This window comes from Ptychodera flava, chromosome 3 (assembly GCF_041260155.1).
Source record: "Ptychodera flava strain L36383 chromosome 3, AS_Pfla_20210202, whole genome shotgun sequence".
NCBI lineage: Eukaryota > Metazoa > Hemichordata > Enteropneusta > Ptychoderidae > Ptychodera > Ptychodera flava.
Window position 1 is genome coordinate 48,472,904 of NC_091930.1, and position 22,409 is coordinate 48,495,312.

Consider the following 22,409-nt stretch of genomic DNA (forward strand, 5'->3'; position numbering starts at 1 on the left):
TGCCTGACAAAAGCTATCTGAAACTTGTGTCCTAGAGATTTCCACACGAATTAAAGGTTTAATCAATGTGTGATTACTGGTAACAACGTCGTCCATTGATTGAAAGATGTTTACGTCACTGCTATTTTAAATGACAAAATAAGTCAGCATGCCAAGCTGATCAGCTGCGCTGTTTGTGATAACCGTTCACGTCTGTGTTAAGCTGGCACGTTGCTCTTTTGTTCTAAAGATTACAGGTCCAGGCACAAAATCGCGTACCTTGACATTCTATCATTCTGACGTGGTTAGTTGTCTCGCACTGCAATCAAGGGATCTCATTTGCTTATCGTCCGATAATTAGATCCGGTTCAGTACAGATTAGGACATTGCATTGGGGTCGGCCAATCAAAGCTCGTCGTGTAAAAGGTAGACGGGAAGATTTCATATTTCTCTCACTTAGCAACTTTGGAAGAAAACAACAACGGACAGCATTGAGTTGAATATGTCCATTGAGGCAACAAATGTACTAACTTTGTTCAAAGAGTTTATTGGAAGGAAGTATGAGAACAAAATTGAGTGGGAAGCCGACCTTTATTTTACATCTATCGACATTGATGCACCAAATGTATGCGAGTTATAGGTAAAGATTTAGAATTTCTCTGTATAAGTTAAAACAAACAAACAAACAAAACAAACAACAAACAAAACAACACAAACAAAACAAACAAACAAACAAACAAACAAAACTGAATTCTGATCAGCTGTTAAATTTCATACTTCGGGTTATCTTGAAAAAAGTACTGCAATTCTCCCAGATCTTTTCCGGGCGGATGCGCTGTGTCCCAGCAGAGAAGAAAGACGCTGGTTCGTTGAGTGTCTAATGTTGGTGAGTTCATTGGTCACGATGAGCAGTGGCGGAGTGCATGCAAACGTACAACACTGCCGCAGGTCGTGTTACGTTGGCGATTTTTCTCCATCTCCAATGACGATATATGCACAGATTTTATGTATAAGTGAACAGTCACCACAGACATCCCTCCGTCGGTGGTTGAAATAACAAATTTATTTTTGACATTTTGCGACTCCATAATCATCATCATCATCATCATCATCATCATCATCATCATCATCATCATCATCACCATCATCTATGGTGTTACCGTTGCTTGGAAATGGAAGGTAGTCTAATCTTTGAAAAGCATAGCCTTTACAGAGCGCCCTCCAATGACTGATCAGCCACATTCGGGGGAAAAATGTTTCTGGTTCTGTCAGGAAACTGAACGGTTTACAGACGTAATCCCGGCACAGCTAATTGAAAAGTTCGTAATTTCTGTCCGCTCTTTAGAACAAACAATTCAATACTTTTATTTTTTATATTCCTCTAGTATACTGGCCGGCCACCGATGTCACGCATAACTCCTACACGTACAGCGATTTTATCGAGTGCTGCTTCGCAGAAAGGAAGCTCAACCCGGATAAAATAGTAACTTGGTTTTAGTGCTATCAATGTTTTTATAATTTCAATTTATTATTTTTAATAATTACGAAAACAATATTATATTTTAAGACTATTCACTTCTACTTCGCCTGGGATTAGTTAAATACACAGGCCCTCAGGATGTTTTACATTGCATCAGTTGATTAGTATCTTTTACTCTTTCTACATATGTCATATTTTTTCTATAAAATCATGTGGCAATGCAATTTATGTGTTGACAAATATATTATATTTTTCAGGCACACACGGTATTCCACGGGATCGATTACATCTCATAACAAACTTCAGATCGAGGTTGAACAAGTCATGATGCAATGGAAAGTAAAGATGTGTGAGGTGTTTTCTATCTCACAGCCTGTCTGTTTATCTGCCTGTCTGTGTATCTGTGTGCCTGTATGTATGTAAAGCAGTATGTTGTCCATTCTGTTTGCCTCGGAATAAGGTGACACAATTATCACGATATATAGTAAATTTTGTTCAAGCTTTCGTGTCAAACATCTCAGTCGATTTTAATTAATTCTTGCTTTGTACTGTCGAAATAGAAAATATTCGATAAGGTAAACAGTCAAAACTACAAAGATTATCTTAACAGGTACATTGTTCCGAGGTAAATCTGAAAACTAAAACAGAAAATTTAGCTGACGTCATTCCCTAAACTATTGACCTCTATAACCTGAGGCAGGGATACTTGTACATGACGTGTGTGAATCTCGCTGGAAAAAGTAGTACCGAGTAATTCCTGCGCTTGGAGATTGACTGATACATTGTGTGTCATCGAAGAACAGTGACGGTGACAAGTAGTTGTCTCTGAGTATTCAGGAGATTAATGTATCATATTTCATTATTTTTTGAAGGAGAGAGTGTTGATCTTACGATTGATTACCTTCACTGGCGGACTGTAGATCATACAGCGCATGTAGGATAATTACAATGGTGTCAACTAGTTACTGATTTCTCCCGAGGATTTGGGTTTTGGGGCTGCTGTGCATCATCCATGGTCAGCGAAGCTTGGTTGAATGCACGGTGAATATGAGGGTGGGGTATTTTACGTGTTTTCCTTCACTTCTTGTCAGCGACACTGGCCTGATGCTGTGATGTTTAGATAAATTTTGCACTATTTCTATTGTTTATCAAATGCGTTTATGCTCTATTCCCAAAAGCATGCTGAGATAAACAGTATTCAGCTGGTCAACATTGCATCATTTGGCAGACTGCGTCATTTGTCATGGTTGACAAGTGAATTGTGGTCCCCAACTACGCGTACTCACGCTCACCCTACATGATCCCTTAAGTTGAGGCCGGGGTGGGGGCTGGGGGGGGTTTGAAAAAAAGTCACGAAACCCCGAGGAAGACCCCATGAAAGATGAGTTTAACTGAATTTTTCTGAGTTCTTGGTGATTAAATGAGGAAATGGTTGCAGTGCGTGAAAGATGATTTGTCCTGCTAAAACATTGGGAGGTCGAACTCCCCCTTTATGTCCCCAAATACATCTTTGTCCTCCATCCTTGACCTCTTACAGAGCATAATGCAGGGACACGATTTGTTATATTTTACCATGTCGTCTTTGTTTTTAGCTCGTGCCGAAGACCCGACAGCCGACATGAAAACAACAGAACATGAACAGATGCATCATGGGGTCTGTGATACACTCTTCTCAACGTAGACTTGGTTCATGTAGGTGGCTTTAAAAGTCATCTCAGCGAGTTATTGCGCATTAGTGCTGCTTTTTCTGTGAAACGCTTTGACCTGGAATCTCTCGATTATAATCCACCACATGGCATTCACAAAAAAGTCGCGATAACCTCCACTACATTGCATGTAAAAAAGGTTTTATTCACAAAACTTGCACCCAGTCAATTTTCAACTGCAGTCTCTGCAGTTTCTGCCGTGCACGGCGCACTCTCATTGGAATTGTCCAGGTTTTGCGTTTTCAAAGTTGGGGTGTAACAAGTTAATGGAGCTGACGCGGCTAGTTAAGATCATGTTGCACGAGAATGGGCAATAAAACCGTTTTTGGCTTAATGTGTTGGAAGGGGATTAAATCCGAATGCCACACAACTACATGAAAGAAACAAAAACTCCGCCGAAATGAAACATATCACTAAGTATCTCGTCAATAAACACACGACTGGAACAGATTCAAATATGCTACTATATTCAAAATTCAGCTTATTCAGCTTAAAGAGACTAGAATATGAACTTAGTTTGTCTCTACAGCTTCACAGTTCCATTGAAAGAAAACTCTTTGCCATGCGCCAGCAATCACCAAACACTGCAAAGTGAAACGGAAGACTACGTGAAAGTGCGACTTTAAAGTTATATTTTCGGATTACACAGCGCCCTCTACGACCGTATAAAATAACTTTTTAGGTTTTTTTTTTTGATCTAATATTAGCATCTGTTTCAATCGTCTTTTATTTATTCATCAACTTGAAGAGGTATCATTCCGTCATAGGACGGTAGAGAACCCCCCCCCCCCCCCCCCCCCACCCCCCGGTACTCTTTGATTCAGTGCTTTGTGGACATCCATGCAGGTCCTTGAATGGGAACTGCGTTAGAAGTGTCAGTACCTAATCCGAGCAGATTTCCATATTTTCATGCAAAATAAATAAAACTGTTGGACAAACACTGTCCTTCATTCCAAACACATTGGAACACCACCCAAAGTGCCCTGGAACCACCTTGTACCTTCATCATGGCCTCAATCAGTCCTTGTCTGAGGGGTCCTTTTGTGATGAATAAATACAAACATACCCCTGTGATAAATTTGAATTATACTGTAATTTATGGTCTGCCAAAACTCCTTCAGTCTTACCTTCACATCTGAAGTGAGTGGAGAGTATGAGGCAGTAAGGCTGCGGTAAATGTTTAGCATACAAACACAGATTTCAGGTGGGTTTCATGAAAATACACATACTACCTGCGAATGTTTGCTCACGAATTTTGCAAAATGCACTTAAAATGCTTGCATATTTCCAGAATATCACATTAAAAGGCAAATTATGGGGTGAAACAAAAATTTCTGCTTCAATTCTTGACTGGTTACCTCTATTACATAGAAACAATGGAGTAAATTTTATACCTGCATGTGTGAAATTTTCTTTGCTTCTTCAACCGCCCCTACGATTACCTTTCAATTTTGAGTAGATGCAAGACAGAGAATCTAATCACTCCGGCTAAATGGAAGAAATGTACAAGTTAGCGAAACATTTCATTTGCCTCTTATATTTTGCGAAAAATTCTGGTGAAAACTATTGTCCATGCTAGTATTATGTATACTTGTGTACATGCGTGCCTGAACAAAACAGGCAGACAGACAATAAATCTTGTTAAATGCCGTTTATTAGCAGTACTACAATATAAAGTATGCACTTTGCAAAGCAAATATATGCAAACGAAATTTTCTGTGTTTCTAATGTCCTTGATTGTTCTCTGTGCTACAACATCCGTCACATATCAACAATATGAAAGTTTTAGAGTTGAATCAACTTTGCAGTGAGCTGCATATTTTAACCCTCTAAGTGCTGTAATTTTTCCCGCCAAAGTTTTAGTGCAACAATTTACGAATTGAAAAATTCTGTAATTTTTGAAATAATTTTTTGACCAAATGGATATATAACTATTCATTGGCTAGGGTTCTTGATCAAAATTTGAGTGGAAATCCGGAAAAAATTGTCTGCATCCGAAAAAATTTGTAAGGTTTTAAGGCAACAAAATTGACTTTGGCACTCCAAGGGTTAATATGAGTAATATATCTTTTTTTTCCACACATCACAGGTCTGTTTTGCTGAAAAGGTCATTACAATTGCAGTTGTCATCAAATGAAGAAATACTGATTAATTGTCAGATAAGGCCAAAGTAATTAAATTCATTTTTTGCGTCCACTCTAAATGGGAAAAAGTCGGCGTCCTAAGCGGCTGAAAAACACACACAAGAAAATTAACGCAGTGTAATTTGATTGCAGAAAATAAAAAATTGTAACAAAATTTTAGTTCAGAAAAGCTAAGCGGTTATATACTAAAATTTCCTATTGAAATACAGTGTGTGTGTTTTTCATGAAAACCTTAAAAACCTAAGCGGGTGGGGACGCAAAACAAAGAATTTAATTACTTTGGCCTAATGGAAAAGCACAGGCTGGGTTTCAGTCAGACTAAGATTTCTACACACTTGTCACTACTACTCTCTGAACACTGTTTTCATGAAAAGCAAGGCAAGCAGAGCTGGGCACTGTGACGTCATCAATTTCTGTCAACCGTTGAGAAAGACAAGCTAAAACTAAAAAGTACATCTGGTTTGTTAAATTTATAATAGTAAAAATATCACCTCAAAAACCAATCAGCAAACATATGAAGTATGAATATACTGATGTCACAGAAATAAAATTTACTACTATCAAGACGAATTCAATAAAATGCCATGATGATACATTACAAAGACATAATTTTTCATACATTCTGTTTTTTTGGATCTATTTATTCTGAAAAAACAAAGAACCATGCCATTGTTGACACTGAATTCTTACTTTTTTAGTATACATTAAGGTAGTATGCGCCTCGAAAGTGAAAGACTTAAACTTTTACTCAAACTATTCTCAAAGAATCTTTAAACCATCCCTTTCAAAATCAAGAATAAAATCAGGGGTAACCGTGCAAATTTTGATATTTAAGAAACAAATTACCCAAAATTTGCTGATGTTTGAAATTCAAAATTGCCGCCATCAACGTTTTAACTTTATGGTGCAAGACAAAATTTTAAATTTTTGAAAAACCAAGACTGTGAAAATCTGTCTTACTCCATGAGCTGTAAAATGAGTGCCAACAAATGGTAGGTCAGAAAATAATTGTAAAAATTTCAGAGTCAAAATATCTGTCCCCAGGCGCATTCTACCTTAAGTAATGAACAGAAACAAAGCTGTTCATCATTGTAAGAAAGAATGTCTTATGAAGACATATAAACACATTGTCGATAATTGTTCCTCTATAATCACTGTGCTGAGACCGTCCGTCTCTGCTACTTTCATGTCTGCGTGATGAAATGATATCAATAAAGATTAACATACAGAAGACTATCTTGAATGCAGTGAATTTCTGCTGCCACGATGAGTTACTATGTATCTTTGGAGCTGGACAATTCCTGCAAGACCATTTACAATATGTTTTGTGCAGCAATAGTACAATGTCAGGAAAGCAAAAAGGTTTAAATTACTGACTTTACCCCATTTACTGTCATTCACTGGTAATTATTCACCAAATTAAGAAAAACAAACAATAAAAAGCACCACCTAAAATCATTTTGAATTTGTATGACTTTGCATTCTAGAAATGCAGTATTCCAGTCCAGATTGAAAGATCCATCGTTTGAGGGCGCTCTTCACACTCCCCTACCATACAGGGCTAGCGTAGAGAGTGTCCTTGACTGATGGATCTTTCAGTCTATATTCCAGTTTGACTGGCAGACATTTTGGCATGACAAACAGACTGCACTACATACATGTACTAAGACATCAAAATACCATCATATGGAAAAGAAATACCATCATATGGAAAAGGAGTACTATCCTAAGGAAAAGGAATACTATCCTACGGAAAAGGAATACTATCCTATGGATAAGCAATCCTATCCTATAGTTAAGGAAACACTGGAAAAGGAAAAGCTTTCTTCTCATAACATCATAAGAAAGATAACTATATTCATGACTCCATAAGACCATTCAAATTTGACATTATGCCTGCTATAATGAGTTGTGCTTTGCCATACAAATCTTATGAATAGATAATTCTGATGCAGTTGTCGCGGTTGTCGGTGTAAACGATTCTACCGTCTGGAAAGACTGCGACGTAGTGAGGGTAGATGCCCTCAGATACAGTGTACATGTATTCAAATGATGAGCTGAACTTTACGATCTTTCCGTTGGTTTCAGACCTTGACCTGACGCAGACGTAGACGTTGTCTTCTTGGTCCACGCAGACCCCGAACGGACACTGCACGTGACTGTGACCGAACGACGACTCGATGTTGAGATCACTGTCTAGCACTCGGATGCAGTCTTCACCTTGACATGACACGATAAGCTGCTGCCTGCTGTTCAAGGCCACAGACCAGGGCTTCATCAGCGGTTGACTCTGCGCGATCAGTTCGCTGTAGCGACCGTATTTAAAGACACGGTCAGCGGCATTATCGGCAACGAACGCTATGCCATTTGTTGAGACGGATATCCCTGTGGGATTACGAAGCACACGCTTTCCCATCACTCGCTGGACGTGGCTCTTCTCATTGCAGACCAGAATTGATTTGTGAACGGCGATGTAGTACGTGCCTCTGCCAAACATCGCTACGTCCTGCGGTAGAAACTGAACTGGAAATCCGTGAAAGGCTATCCTGGACACACATTGATTGGTGCCTGTCAGCGTCTGCACATTTCCGGATGAAGCCACGACAATCTCACCGTTTGGCTTTAAAATCAATCCACAGGGCTCATTTACTTGGCCAGGTTCACTGCCTGGATGGGTCAGTGTCCTGATTGTTCCTCGCAGTGGAAAGCCTGTATTCAAAATACATATCAGAACGAGTAAGAGAATTTAGTCCTACATAGTTGTGTTTTGGCTAAACGTTTCAAAATCATGACTCTGGATTTCTATAAGATCGGAGTACAGATAAGCACTCTCCTGCGGGATTCTATTGGATTTCTTCCAGACAATACAAACGGGTCCTTACACTCAAAATTCAAGATATTTCTAGGGCTTTTTTTCAGCAATTCTCAAGGACTTTTGCGTCTAAAATACCATTTTCCAGGTATCATGTCCACATTAACATACCCCTGATGTATCATAGCGAATGACATCATGGCTGTCCATTTGGAGATTTTTGAAAATCGTAGCTGGCTAATCAATTTTCAGGTACTTTCAAGGACTCAATGTCATTCTACAGTAAGCATTAAAATTCACAGATTTTCCAATTGCGTACTGACACTGCATTAGGCTACACCTGAGACTATAAAAAATTTGCACATGAAATCCAACAAACTTACCAACAAGGATTCTCATGGGATGTACATCCAATGTACTTTCTGTAAATGACAAACAATGATGACAGTAAGTTGTAATTTTAACTCACCTTTCTCAATGACCATCATGCGGCGGTAGAGTTCTTTCATCTCCTCACGGATATCAGCCGAGTCAACCATGTAGTCGATGTACGCACGGTGTCTCTCCGCCATGGACTGAGAATCCTGTGCATTGTCCTTCAACCGCTGCACTTGTCTCATCACGTCAAGGAACACCGCAAACAGGGATGCCGTCTCCCGTTCATTGCGTTCAGTATCAATCATGCCCCTCAGCATGTCCCTATCAGTAAGCTTCAGTCGTGTCATGTAGCTGAGGAAATCGTTTTGGCTTTTTCACGTTTAATTTCAGACATAACACCCTCATTTATTTCTGATATTTCTTCAACAGGCAAGGCTCGCAACTTGGCTAATTCTTTCCGCTCTTCCTTTGGCAGTGTTTCCCAGCCGGGCTCCAAAATGCACATGTCTGCACAGTCAAACATATCAATAAAAAATAAAAAATATTGAGGACATTCTTAATAAAGCTCTGTTATTAGCCATAACTTTTGATGACTTTTCCAGCATTTTTGTAGTTTGTGAATTACTGCTTCATATTAATCTAGCTGCTGCCAAAATCATATTGGAACGCCCAGTCAAAACAGCCGATACGCATGCAATTTCATATATTACTTATTACACTGGATAATTTTCCTAAAAATTGGAATTCATTTGCACATCATCATGTACACGGTACGTTGCATTTCAAAGGCTAATTGATACTTTGTATTTCAGGACAGGATTAAAAAAATGCAGATGTTTTTTTTCAAACAAAAAAATGATGAAAATTTTATCAAAAGTTACAGCTTCATTTCAGAACTCCGGATGAGTCAGGGATTGCGGATGACTAAACTCTTCTCACAGTAAACAAAACTCATTGTACTTGACCTTGTGTAACATCCCCCCCTCCCAACCTCACCCAAACACTTCACAGCTTGGAAGCATAAAAATCTGGTGACCAAATGATGATTGAACTACCCAAACAAGTAATAAATTGATGTACAGATTGTTGGAAGTTTCAACTGTTTGGAGATTTTTGAACCACCAATATTTCATAATTATGTCAAAACAGTGTTTGAGTATTCGCATATATCCTTTTCAATGTCATTACTGTTTTGTTCAAATTTGCACACTGACTGTTATCAAAATAGAGTTACCCCCTCTCCCCAAAACGTAATGAGTTTTGCTTATCATGCATGTTTTAATCATTCACAGCCACTGACATCAACAGGAGACAATCATATATTACAACCTCTCCCCCAACCCCTCTTTTTCTACTTATTGACATACCTGTATGCCCGTCTGAATGCCACCTCATAATTATTCCATCCTCTATATATCATTTACCCCCAGTTTTTGCTTTGTTTCTACGGTCTTCTCGGGATATCCCTGCACATACGTAAGGATTAACATTCAAATCATAAAGTGAGTTTTAAATCATCATTAACATTCAAATGATACGGTATGTTCAAATTTTGATCACTATTGGCGACAGCAGAACTAACGTACATAAATACATGTATCTGTTGATACTAAGCAGTATTACAGTTCTACGTCCTACAGTGCAGTTCACTTCGGCGCCACAACTCAGAGTATGAGATGGACACATATTGCATGTACAAAACAAACCACTAGTTTGTGTATCACAACACATTTCAAAGTCACCGACTCATTGATAAATTACAGTAAACCAGCATGGGGCAGCTGCTCTGTCTGGACTGAGAGATAAACAGTTGAGTACACTTCATCTATAATTTACAATATCAGCTGAGAGTTGAAGTAGTGAAGAGGTTTTCTCAGCTGAAACGATACAGAAACACACATTTTCTTGTTTTAGCTTTCGACTGAAACTAAAAATAGCTACATGTACATTGTAGATACAGTGTAATCAACTGTACAGCTCCAGGTTTAAACAGAGCAGCTGCCCTTTGCTGGTTTAATTCATTAATCAATTAGTGATAACCAAGCTAATCATTTATTTTGTACATGCAATGTGGCTGTCTGATATACTGAGTTGTTACACTGAAGTGAAATGGACTGTAGATAGATATGCTACAGTTCATTAATAATGAAGGCGACCCTATCCGGAAGCAGATAACCCATACAAAGAACCAGAAAGTATTGACCCACTACGGCACATGGTATGGTGTACTTGCACATGATTACACATTATATCATGAACACTACGAGAAACATGAAGTTCAGTGAGGTTGCTTTTCTATAAAGGGTGAGAGTGGCATTACTTTCTTGGTAGTCTAGTGAGTAGTGTGCTGAGTGGTGAATTTATCATTAAAATTCAATGTTATCAATCGCTGAGTGGTGAATTTATAATCAAAATTCAATGTTATCAATCTCTTGATTATCATGATGCATGTACAGCTGTATTTAATTTCTGAAGCACCTGTGATTCAGATAAAACCTCCTTTTTACTAATTTCTTACTTTCGGTCTGACCTTTTTTTTGACAGAGGTCATTTAGGGTCACAAATGCTGATCATTGTACACTGAGTTCATACCAAATGATTCTACTCGAGAATAAAATGGGCACATCGTATTCCGAAGTCTCAATACGGTCAAGAGAAAGCATGCTGTAGGACACCCACATGTATAGGTGTGTATGAAAATCCATGTATCCCTACACGCATCTGCACATGTGGTTTTGTTTGTACTGTGGTCCATTCGAACTCTGGGTTAAACCTTTTGGAGCAATCACATGCAGCCACATAAGGGATGTGGCTGTTCTAGGCCTTAAGGATGTAAAATGTTACCGGACAACCACAATTAGATCACTACATTGTATGTAGGGGTGACTACTCTGTAAGGGGTGACCTCTGCCACAGGTTTCACTGTACACCAGTTCAAACACATACATTCGTGTCCCATCAATCTACAGACGCTCTACCTACCGTCCCTTATCTCAAGCTCCTCTTGACATATCACGTATTCCTCGTAGTCGATGGACGTCTGCAGCGACAGGTAGAGGGCGCCGATTTCGTCCAGCTGTCCTTCGTACTGTAGCGTGGTGATGGCCATTTTGTTCAGGCTTCCGCTGGAGTAGTCGTTCATCAGGGCTTGTAGATCTTCAAGCGACTGGCAGTCCATGACGAAGGACACCTTTTTCTCAATACTTACTTCTTTGACTTTCATATCTTTATACCGACCATTGAGTTGACGTTTCACCTCTATCGCGTTTTCTTTGGTTCTCGCACTGGCGTAGAATTTAGTATCCACGCTGCTGACTGAATTTCCGTGTATCGGGATGATACCGTCTATTCTCACCTTGACTTCAAGTTCATCTGTCGTGAGACAAAATACATCAATGAAAGTTAGGCGACAAAAGCAATATATTTCATGTCTGCAGGGAAGAAATTTTTGCTTTGATCACCGTTTTTTTTTAGTTCAAGATACCTATATGTAATCATTGACTCGGAAACAATGAAACTTTCAACCACCAAACCAAACATAAAAATTATAGGTCACAGTACAAAAGTCTAGAACTACAGAAACCAAATTACCTAACATTTAGGGATCTTTGAAATTTAAATGGCCGCTGTCCTTATGCTAACTCTACGGGGGAAATATAATTTTCGATTTTGGAAAGACGAAGATGGTGAAAATGTTCTCACTGCAATAATTTGAAAAAGCAGCAGACCAGAAAATAATGAAAAAAAATTTGAGTCTGAAATTCTGTTCAAGAGGCAAATTCTGCCATAAGAAATCAAACTTACAGGGAGTTCTTTGACGTTTGCCTTTCCTGGCCCACAGTCTTGCCATTGGAAGATCCTCCAGTTGTTTCTTTTTGGCCGGAGTTTTCCGTTTCTGACCATCCGTGCTTTCCAATACCGCTGACAAGGCAAAACATGCGGCTGTAGTTATTGACTAAGCAAGCAATAAAGTCAAAAGTACACACACTCAGATTTGTAGATGAGTGCCAGCATGTTTTGCATGCGTGAAAGAAATTAAATGTGCAACATTCAGGAGTATGCTATACCCTATCATGGTACTTTCTTCCTTTGTGGAAGGTGCACCACATTTGTTTAGAAACAGTACCATACAGTAGTTGCAAAAAGTATCTAGGTATTGATAGTGATTTCTTCGGTCAAGACAGGTGATTGTTACATGTAACACTCTGCACTCATTGCAAGAGACCTGCTACATTACACTATTGTACATGTATTGTTGTGTGGAATTGTTTGTCACGCAAGTACATGTACAAGTTTTGGAGTTCAAGTGATGGGGAGAGAGGCGGTGGCTCTATTTCTTGAAACTTCACTACTGCAGCTACGATGAACTACTGCTTCAATAACATAACGTATCAGTGGGTGGATAAGTGACGACCAGATCCAGTGGTGAGTGATGCGCTCTGAGTATACGCATACACGTACAATGAGGAGATTAATTCACGCTGTGATGGCCTGTTTTGGTGGGAAAGAATGGAAGTGTCTTTGACTTTGACTGATTTGTTATGAATCACGTCCGAAAGAATTACAAATATATGCAAACACAGGATATTTGGAAAGAACTGACAAGATAGCAATCTGTCTTCATTGTCAAGGAATTAAGAGAGAGCATTTCTCAACATTTGTAACATTCTCAGTTAACATATTCTGACACTGTGTTTGTGCCATGGTAGCACATTGGGTTACAATCATGTGTCCAATGGTACAAATAGTTGAATAAAATATGAAGTAAAGGGATATGATAAAACATTAACAAGGCTCTACAGATAAACAGTGGGCAAATAATCACTTACTGCTTAAATCTACAACTGACTTTTCAAGAAGTTCTGTTTGTCTGTCCCTCCATGTGTCTGCCAGTGTGCTCATTTGCCGATCCGGATGTTTGTATGTCTGTGTGTGTACCATCATTACTAATCTAATCAACAGGGGAAGAGATGGAGATTGACGAAAAATAAAAATCCACTCACTTTGACCTTGGCTTTGCTCTGCATCACCCTCCCCCTCTTCTGAGGTAGTGCTGGTCATGCCTTCCACTTCTTGCTGTTCCTCACTACGCTGTCTTTGCATTCTTTGTTTCTCTGTCGGCAAAATGAAGACGATGATTAACCTCTCTCTTGAAATGACCATTCAATTTGTGATTTTTGATGGATTTCAAAGAGAGGGCTCATGCACACTGATAGCTTAAACCTTTCACTGCCATGATTTAACCCAAACCCCTTTGTTATCAATGGAGAGTGCGGACGTATTCACAGTGTTCGGGGTGAATAGGTCAAGGTGCATTTCCATACAACAAGTGCAAGGACAAACTTGGACAGAACGTATGGAATTAATTTTGATGAATGCTTCTTAAAGTTCTTTTCTTTATCATGAAGATTTTGGGGACTCTTACTTGAGACAATTTTGAGTTTTTGTTTCTTTTTCCTCTTCCTTGCCGAAATGGAGGTTGAGGAGCCAGGGTCCCCTGGACTTGATGCCACTTTGAGTCGTTTTGCTCTATGCATGGCTGGAAAGACAACAGTAAAACATTTGGCAAGGAAGGTAAAACTGGCGATGTGTGCCTGTCTTTGATATGATCTCTCCCATCATAAACAAACACTTTTTTTGAAGTAATCATGTTTCATTATAATTTGAATAATAAACTTGTTGATGATGATGATGATGATAATCAAGATGATAATGATGACAATAACAACACTGATAATGATGATGTAGGTGGTATGGTGATAATGTTGATGATGATCTCGGTTTTATTAGTCTCGGTTACCCAGACTGCTCTGTGAGGCTCTCTTCTTGCCGCCCCAGCACAGTCTAGGGAAATCCCATTCAAAAATCTCGGAGCGAAATGGCACTACATGGACAAGATTGATGCATCCTGGGAGTAACTAATCTTTGATGTAATTAGTATATTTTGAGATAAAGTCATGAAATATACAGCTTCAAAGTTTTGTAGAAGTGGCTTCCGAATTCCTCTTTAGTAATGAGTGTGAACTATGACTTTTATTTCTTGGATCAGTTTATTACAAGTACGATACGATTGACCCAGGATAAGGAAGTCATACTTCACACTCATTACTAAGGTGGGACTTATGACAGCCACTTCTGCATAAACTAGAATGTGTTGAAGTTATATATTCTGTGACTGTCTCAAAATATAGTAATTACATCATAGATTAGTTGCTCCCAGGATGCATCGCTCCTGTTCATGTCGTGCCATTTTGCTCTGAGATTTTGAATGGAATTTCCCCAGACTGTGTCGGGGTGGCTGCAGAGCAGTTTGGGTAACCGAGACCAGGTTCTTGTGATCATAATAATCATGTAGTGTCAAGTTTTGAAATGAACATCACTGACCCTTCAAGTCAGAAATGCTTATTTGACTCATTGCATGACGAATGATTATTCACTGTTCAGAATACTATGAGGTTATCCCACGATATCAGCGCTTGGTTGGGACGTATTGCCACGAGTGAGGGTGCGAGCCGCATCACACGAGTCGAAGACGAGTGTGATGCGGCGCGCACCCTCACGAGTGGCAATACGTCCCGACCAAGCGCTGATATCGTGGGATACCGATTTATCATATGCCCATGACCGTATATTTATGTAAAAGGTAATTAAAAATAAAGAATTTTTATTAGTTTTTGTCAGTCTTTCGAAGGGACTATGTTTTTATTTTCTGCCGCTGGTCTGAGCGCATTGATACATGTTTGTTTACAACAGCTGATCAAGTCGTCGATCGCATCGTGTCGAGTGTATACAGTCTAAATAGGATTATTTCAGCGCAATTTACCGCAGTTCAGAAAAGGAATGGAGCAAATTTACTTATTCTGGTCACCGTTCCGGTGTTCTGGTGGATAATTATTACACGGACAATATTGTAAGTTTGAATTCACTTTAATAACTCTTGCTGAAACATGGCTGACGTGAACAGGGACGATGAAGTAGCGCGAAATACAACAGATTGTAAACATCAACTTTTAATTTTCTACAACAACCTGTCCTGTAACTCTCTTTAGATCTGAAATAAAGGAACGTTAAATTCATATGTACTAGTAATATGTTTCGTTTTATATTGGTAAATTTTGATTGAAGTGAAAAAGATGGATTTGATCTTTAATGCAAGATGAACATAACATCAAAATCGGAAATAAACAACAATTGATGACGTATAACGTGCCGTATCAGACTGATGTTTTACGTTCCACGTCACGACGCGTCAGAGGAGACACGGATACGGCCATGGGTATATGATAAAGAAACATTACTGGTACACTATGTATCTGACACACCTGAGTCAATATTTTATATTGAATTCATTGGTATCATTATGGCTTTCAAAATTATAATCATTCAAATGTAGCTGTGATTGCTAATTAACGACATGCATGTTCTTACAGTTGACTGCAATCACAACTTTTTGTCACAGCGCCCTCTCAGTCTGTAAAATTGACACATCACTGACACAGAAAGTTCTCGCTGACTAAACAAATTTATGTGGTGCATATTTCTCATATGAGGCTGACACAATGAGATTTCTTGGAAATCCGTCCATAAACATACAGAGTTTCCTGTATCGGAGGGTACACTGATTACACAGGTCATCATGTTGGAAGATTAATTCGGGTGCTATTTCAGAATAAAATTGAATCACTAAGTTCTGCAAACCCTGTACGCCAAAGAGATCATGTGATGGCAGTACAAAGCAACCGACGTGTACAAACACATATAGAAATACATTTACATGCATGTACACAGCTATGCATGTGTATATGAAATGACCTAATTACTAAATGTTGAAGTGAAAGATACTATGATATGATCCTTCAACTGTCATATTTTGGCCCAAACCAATAGTTATCAATGGTGACAATGATTGCGGATCTGTTAACAGGGAATTGAGGGGGAACAGGCAAGCTCTCCCTATTTAGCTACATAAGTCCATCCATTCCATTGATATACAATAGGGGGACACACCAAACTCAGGGGTTGGCACATTCAGAGACTTACAACTCAACATATTTCATCCATCATGAAGAAAAGCATGATGGTTTCCTGACTGAAACACATCTTTACATCACAAGCGAGCAGCTACTGTGTAAAGCTTGAACCTGCCCACCCCACTCTGGTCCACATTCACCACTGATCACAATGGTTCGGGCCAAACCATGTTTTTGAGAGGGGGGGTTGAGCTATTACCTGTCTCATTGTCTTCAGGTCTGTCACTTTCCATAGATCGGCCAGAGTCTTTCCCTGTTCCACTGCTACTTGGTTGGTCAGCCATGTTTGTTTGTATGTTTGTTTGTTTGCATGTGCTTATCTTCAGTTCCTGTAGTTCAGAATAAGCAAAACACGAAAAATTATGAAAGAATTTTGCATCACAATGGAACAGGAGTTGGCTTCAAGTACTACATGGATCTTCAACTTTTCCTGAGAAAAGTCACGAGAACACTTCAAAAGATTCTTGTGGATGTATTTTGGTGAGTACTCACAAGATCTTAGATGTACATGTACACGCAAATGTCAAACTTCAAAGGTCAGTAAAAGGCTCATTTCTCAGTTATTATTGCCCTGACCAAATAACTTTTTCACAGCTCATAATGCTGCTAATGAATTGTGTGGTTATAAGTTCTGGATGAATAATGCAAGCAGTACCCTGTGCTTGCACACTCTGCACATGCAGTTATGATGTTAGGTTCCCAGACACTTCGCACCAAAACCACTTCGCACCATACCATCTCGTCCCATACCATTTTGCACCAAAACCACTTCGCACCAAAACAACCTCGTACCAAAACCACTTCGCCCCAAAAGCCATGTCCCCAAACCACTTTGGGCGAAGTAGTACTTAGGACGAGGTGGTTTTGGTACGAAACGGTTTTGGGACGACGTTGTGTGGGGCGACTGGTTTTGGTGCGAAGTGTCTGGACCCCTGATGTTAGGGGCCGTGGATAATGAAACATGCTCACAGTAAACGAAACTAAGAGCATTTGTCCTCAACGCCCTTCTTAACGAAAGTTTGGAATTGCGAAAATCCAACCAAGCCTCATTCTGTATCTGCATCCAACAATAGGTGCTTACGTCGCTATGAAATCACGCATACGCTACCGATCCCCCACCCCTATGCATACCCCTTTTTCTCTGGTTGTTTAGAAATGATCCACATCAGCAATGAGTTAAAGCCGACCAACATGAGTATAAGTTTTCGAGATACGCTATCATCAATAGGCGGCCTAAATACTTACACGTAGCTCTGAGCATGGAGGTCGTCTTGCTTTCCACCTCCACGCTCTGAGCGACTTGCAGCCAGCTGGGGCCAGAGCGGCGCCCGTGGTGGAGAGGTTGGACTTCGCGAAGTCACGTCAACTTTGGCGGCGGGCGTGGCGTTTGCACTTTGATGAAGAATTCAAATGAATTAATGAAAGCACAAACATTTATTCATGTGAGTGCACAGAAAATAAAAGTATCAACTTACCCTATATTTCCTGTTCAGATCTCAGTGATGTCGAGCGCCATTTTACTGCACACCCATATCCGCGTACACTACAAGTTGTGTGCTACGTCGCACAGCAGATCAAATATTTGTCATGAAATGAGGTGAGCTTGAAGAAAATGACCTTATGCCGACCGAGAACGAACTGTGAGACGAAATCTTGCGGTCGGAAGCGATGAGCCTGTATGCAAATATGAAAAAAATATGAACCTCGGACATACAGTTTCAGTTGTGCTATGTTGTGCAGAACGCGTTGAGACTACTATTTATTTTTAGACTACAGATTCGAAATAAAATTTTATTCGTTTGTGTATCGAAAATATGGTACGGAATGTCTTCAATTACGAAAATTGTCATAATTTTGTAACCTTTACACCGGCTTGCGAAAAGTCTGTTTTTCCTCTGTTTGTCGTAATTTTTAAAGTGGCACAATCAACGAAACCCCCTTTTGCAAATATCTTGTTGGTTTTCTATTGTCAACGAACTTTGTCCTCAGCAGGTGTGTCTGGTGTCCTCAAACATGAGACGACGAAGTCAGTCAAGGTGCGGGCAATATGTAATCATGCCTTGCTGTGGGGCTTTACCACACTGCTCCACTACTAACATGACTATCTGTGGTTAAACCACAGTCACTCTTTATGTGATGTGCACGGAAAAAATGTCACTTTTTAGGGACCGTTAAGTTTTTACGGCCGGGGGGGGGGGCAAAATCCGGGGGGGGGGGGGGTATCATCGTAATTTTGGAATCCGCGAAGGGGGGAGGGGTTCATCGCTTTTTCACTGGTAGGAAAGGGGGGTCACTACATTTTCAAAAACATAATACCTACAATAAAGTTCACTTTATGCCATGGTCATGATCATGATCAACCCGTGGGCGATATGCCCTCCACTGCAACCTAAATACTTTAGGTTGTAGTGGTGGGCATATCGACCACCGGATCAATAGATCGAGCCGAAAATCGATCTTAGCAGACTACCCATACCATGTCTATGTCTGCCTACAGAAGCAGAACGCCAAAAATAGTAAACTGTGACGTCCGCGACCACGGTTTGGCACGGAGTAGCCACAGTCGCCCGTGGACTATTCAGCTCTGGAACTATTCGCCCCCATAGACGAGTGTACACTGTACAGAAGAGCTCTCGCTTCTGTACACTCGTCTGTGTGGCGAATAGTCCCAGAGCTGAATAGTCCACGGGCGACTGTGGGAGTAGCCCAGCATACGAAGATGTGAGTTCCTGGCGTTAAAAATCTTGTGTACACTTGGCCCCCATGATCATTTTTGGGGGATTTAATTCATCGGCTGCACCTGCACATGTGCATTTTTTGGTAAAGTATACGTGCAAATAAGAGGAAATGTTTGTTGTTTTCTGTCGTTGAGGGACAGAGAGATTGTCGGCAAAGCTGCATACTTTATGCAGCTAATAGTAAGGGAGCGTTCAGTTTTATGGCCGGAGGGTGGGCCGGCAAAATCAAGGGGGTCACCTTAAATTTGAAAACTGCAAAGGGGGTCATTGAACTGTAAATGTGAACAAAGGTATAATTATCCCATGAACATCTTGCCTTGGCAATTATGAGGCTTGCCTTACTGTAAATTGCGCTCACTAAGGGCAATGAACAATTCCTATTACTTACTTGTAGAGATAGAGCAAGTTTTGTGAGGGAAAGTATTTAAGAGTTACTGTAGACTATCAGTACAATGAAAAGTGAAATTATACTTTTAGGTGAAATTCCAATCTCAATATTGTTGTCATTAGGGCTATCTGATCAACTTTCAAATACCCTATTTCAATCAAGTACATATCAATTGTCAAACACCTATATAAGCACACATGAGAAAACATGCCGCCAGGAATTGTCCGGTTTCGCAGGCTCGTTATGTATTCAAATATATGGCATAAAATCAGCATAATGAGGCGTTAGCTGATGACGTAGGACTATCAAGTACGGTTTCCCTGGATTAGTGGGAGGAGAACTTCGTTAATTGGGATTAGCTGATGAACAAAAGCGGGCTCCAGATCCATGACGCTCTTTTGTACTCTTTGTATAAACACCAACTGCTACTTCAGTCGACCAAACGACGGTAAAATTGTAGTTCTTATTCCATTATTCTCTGTGACAGCGAATTCTCGAGTTCAACGTTTATGCTGTATAAGAATTAACAAAAATCGTAAACACAACAAAAAAGAAATACAACATTAAAAAAACTATGATAAAACACCATAACAGACAAAATGGCCGTGGAAATAAATCAGCCATCTTCCAAAGAAAAGCCGACAACAACATGAAATTCATCAAGAACCATCGCTCAAACTAACAAACACCGAAATAATAGCACAAGGCAAAGGCCTAAAATTCATTCCGACACTAAAACCAAGCAGAATAAAACTGCTTCAGGATTTCAACAAATATGGTCGCAAAGTGAGACTGCGCTACATCATGAGACATAAACAATCACAACAACACCCATTCAAGAAAAAATCAAGCTGGACTCCCCGAACAACAAAAAACACAGAACTTGAAAGCTATCTGAAGCTGTTGAACTTGCACTTCTAGAGATATCCTTTCAAACAAGGAAACAGAAAATGTCGCGTGCCCAAAGAATCGCGATAAACAAGCTTGCAAACAATATACAAATTACCATAAAAACCCTTCGACTATGGTCTGGGTATCGTCATTGTCAACACAAAAGATTACGTACACGAATGCGAAAAGCAATTACGCAACACTCAGTATTATACACAGAACAAACAGTAAACAAAATACACGAACTGTTTAACAAAATGTACGACAAGAAACACATCGACCATGATACTTATAAGTACTTTATCCAAAATAACATTAAAATCCGTACCCCGTAGTGGTACTTATTCCCTAAAAGTTCACAAACCGCCGCAAAAAATCTAAAGGACACACTAGTCTAAACAAAATTTACAAAAGTAAAGAAACATAGAACAAACAAACGAGATGAAACAAACCGAACCACCGAACGGACTCACAACGAGACCCAAACATTAATATACTTGCCTCGCTACTTGAAGAGCAAGACCACTAAAATGCATTAAAATAAATTTTCACAAACACAAACTAAGGAAAGAATCTAAACTGCGACTGATGAGAAACCACACTCCGGTTTCGAAACTCAAGCGTCAAAGGGCCACTCTATCAACTTTGTAACACCATAGGCCCGGCTGCGTCTCGCCATAAGCTTTCCCCTCACAAACAAAACATTACCGTACACACTAATCAAAACTTCCCTACAAATATCCGAAGCGAAACAAACATTTCATTAACACAAACAATCGGATAAGAATGTAGGAATACATTTTCGAAACGAATAAAACACAAACTCGACAAAAAATACATTTTGGATAGTTAGGTGGGGAGCCCCTTTCACATTTTTACATACGAACGATTTGGATTTTTTGTTTCACTCAAGGATTGACACTGATACTTGACTTCTTTTGTCACCAAAGTAAACAATTACTGTCTTGAGTGACAGCTTATACTCTGCATATATGCATAGAAAATGAACACGTCATGGCTAATCCATGCATAAATGCATGTCAATTAATCGGGTTCCCCGTGATTTTCACGGGTTGAAGCGGTTTGAAACCGGACACTTCCTGGCGGCAGTACTTGGCATGCAAATTAAGCATTGTAAAAAAAAAAAATCTCATAGACTCCAATGTATAGTGAATCAACATTTCGATGAAATTCCAAAATCTAATTTCTTGCGAACAATTCCATTTGTTACCACCCTAGTCTAATCAAGTACACTAATATTAATAATCGAGAGTACATAAATACACAGATTTATCTATTTTTGTATTGGAAAAACTTGTTCATAGTTTCCTCATAGACTCCCATGTATAGTGGACGAACACTTTCAGTGAAATTCCAAAATCAGATTTTTTTGTACACACAATTATGCTAATTTTTCAACGTCTGTATGCACAAGTATAGCAAGTTTTTCATTTGAAAGAAAATTATTCACAATTATCTTAGACTCCCATGTATAGTGGATGGACATTTTTGGTGAAATTCTAAAGGCAAATTTTTGTCCACATACCAGTTGTATCAACCCTATTCCAATTAAGTACATTTATGTAAATTATCAAATATCTATAAATGCATAGATATAGTTTGTATTGAAAAAGCTAGCCTACATAGTTTTCTCATAGACTACCATGTATAGTGAATGACCATTATCAACAGCTGATTATCAATTAAATCCACATATCCAAATTTTATACACACGCGCTTGCGCAAAAATTCTGCTATCTAGCTGTAATTTCTGTCCAATCCCTTTGAGGGGTAATTTCAAAATTATATTAAGTCAGAAGGGGAAATTTGAGCATTAACACCTTGTGATTTGTAAGGGGCGGA

General features: G+C 39.4%; 2 protein-coding genes across 4 annotated transcripts; both read right to left on the reverse strand.

Moving 5' to 3' along the window:
• Positions 1–7,239: 7,239 nt before the first annotated feature.
• Positions 7,240–8,816, reverse strand: LOC139129357 (tripartite motif-containing protein 2-like). Its single transcript, XM_070694991.1, has 2 exons — positions 8,591–8,816; positions 7,240–8,018 (listed from the first exon to the last, which is right to left on the reverse strand). Exons 1-2 carry the CDS (start codon positions 8,814–8,816, stop codon positions 7,240–7,242), a joined length of 1,005 nt encoding a protein of 334 aa, XP_070551092.1.
• On the reverse strand, positions 8,673–18,287 carry LOC139130188 (uncharacterized). Of its 3 annotated transcripts, XM_070695934.1 has the most exons (8): positions 18,005–18,287; positions 16,729–16,858; positions 13,925–14,038; positions 13,503–13,613; positions 12,304–12,420; positions 11,482–11,871; positions 9,867–9,965; positions 8,871–9,006 (listed from the first exon to the last, which is right to left on the reverse strand). In XM_070695934.1, exons 2-7 carry the CDS (start codon positions 16,811–16,813, stop codon positions 9,916–9,918), a joined length of 867 nt encoding a protein of 288 aa, XP_070552035.1. In that variant the 5' UTR covers positions 16,814–16,858; positions 18,005–18,287; the 3' UTR covers positions 8,871–9,006; positions 9,867–9,915. The 3 variants fall into 3 exon arrangements, with proteins under 3 accessions (XP_070552033.1, XP_070552034.1, XP_070552035.1); XM_070695932.1 differs by lacking the exon at positions 9,867–9,965 and having other exon boundaries at positions 8,673–9,006; XM_070695933.1 differs by lacking the exons at positions 9,867–9,965; positions 13,925–14,038 and having other exon boundaries at positions 8,676–9,006; positions 18,005–18,285.
• Positions 18,288–22,409: the final 4,122 nt, after the last annotated feature.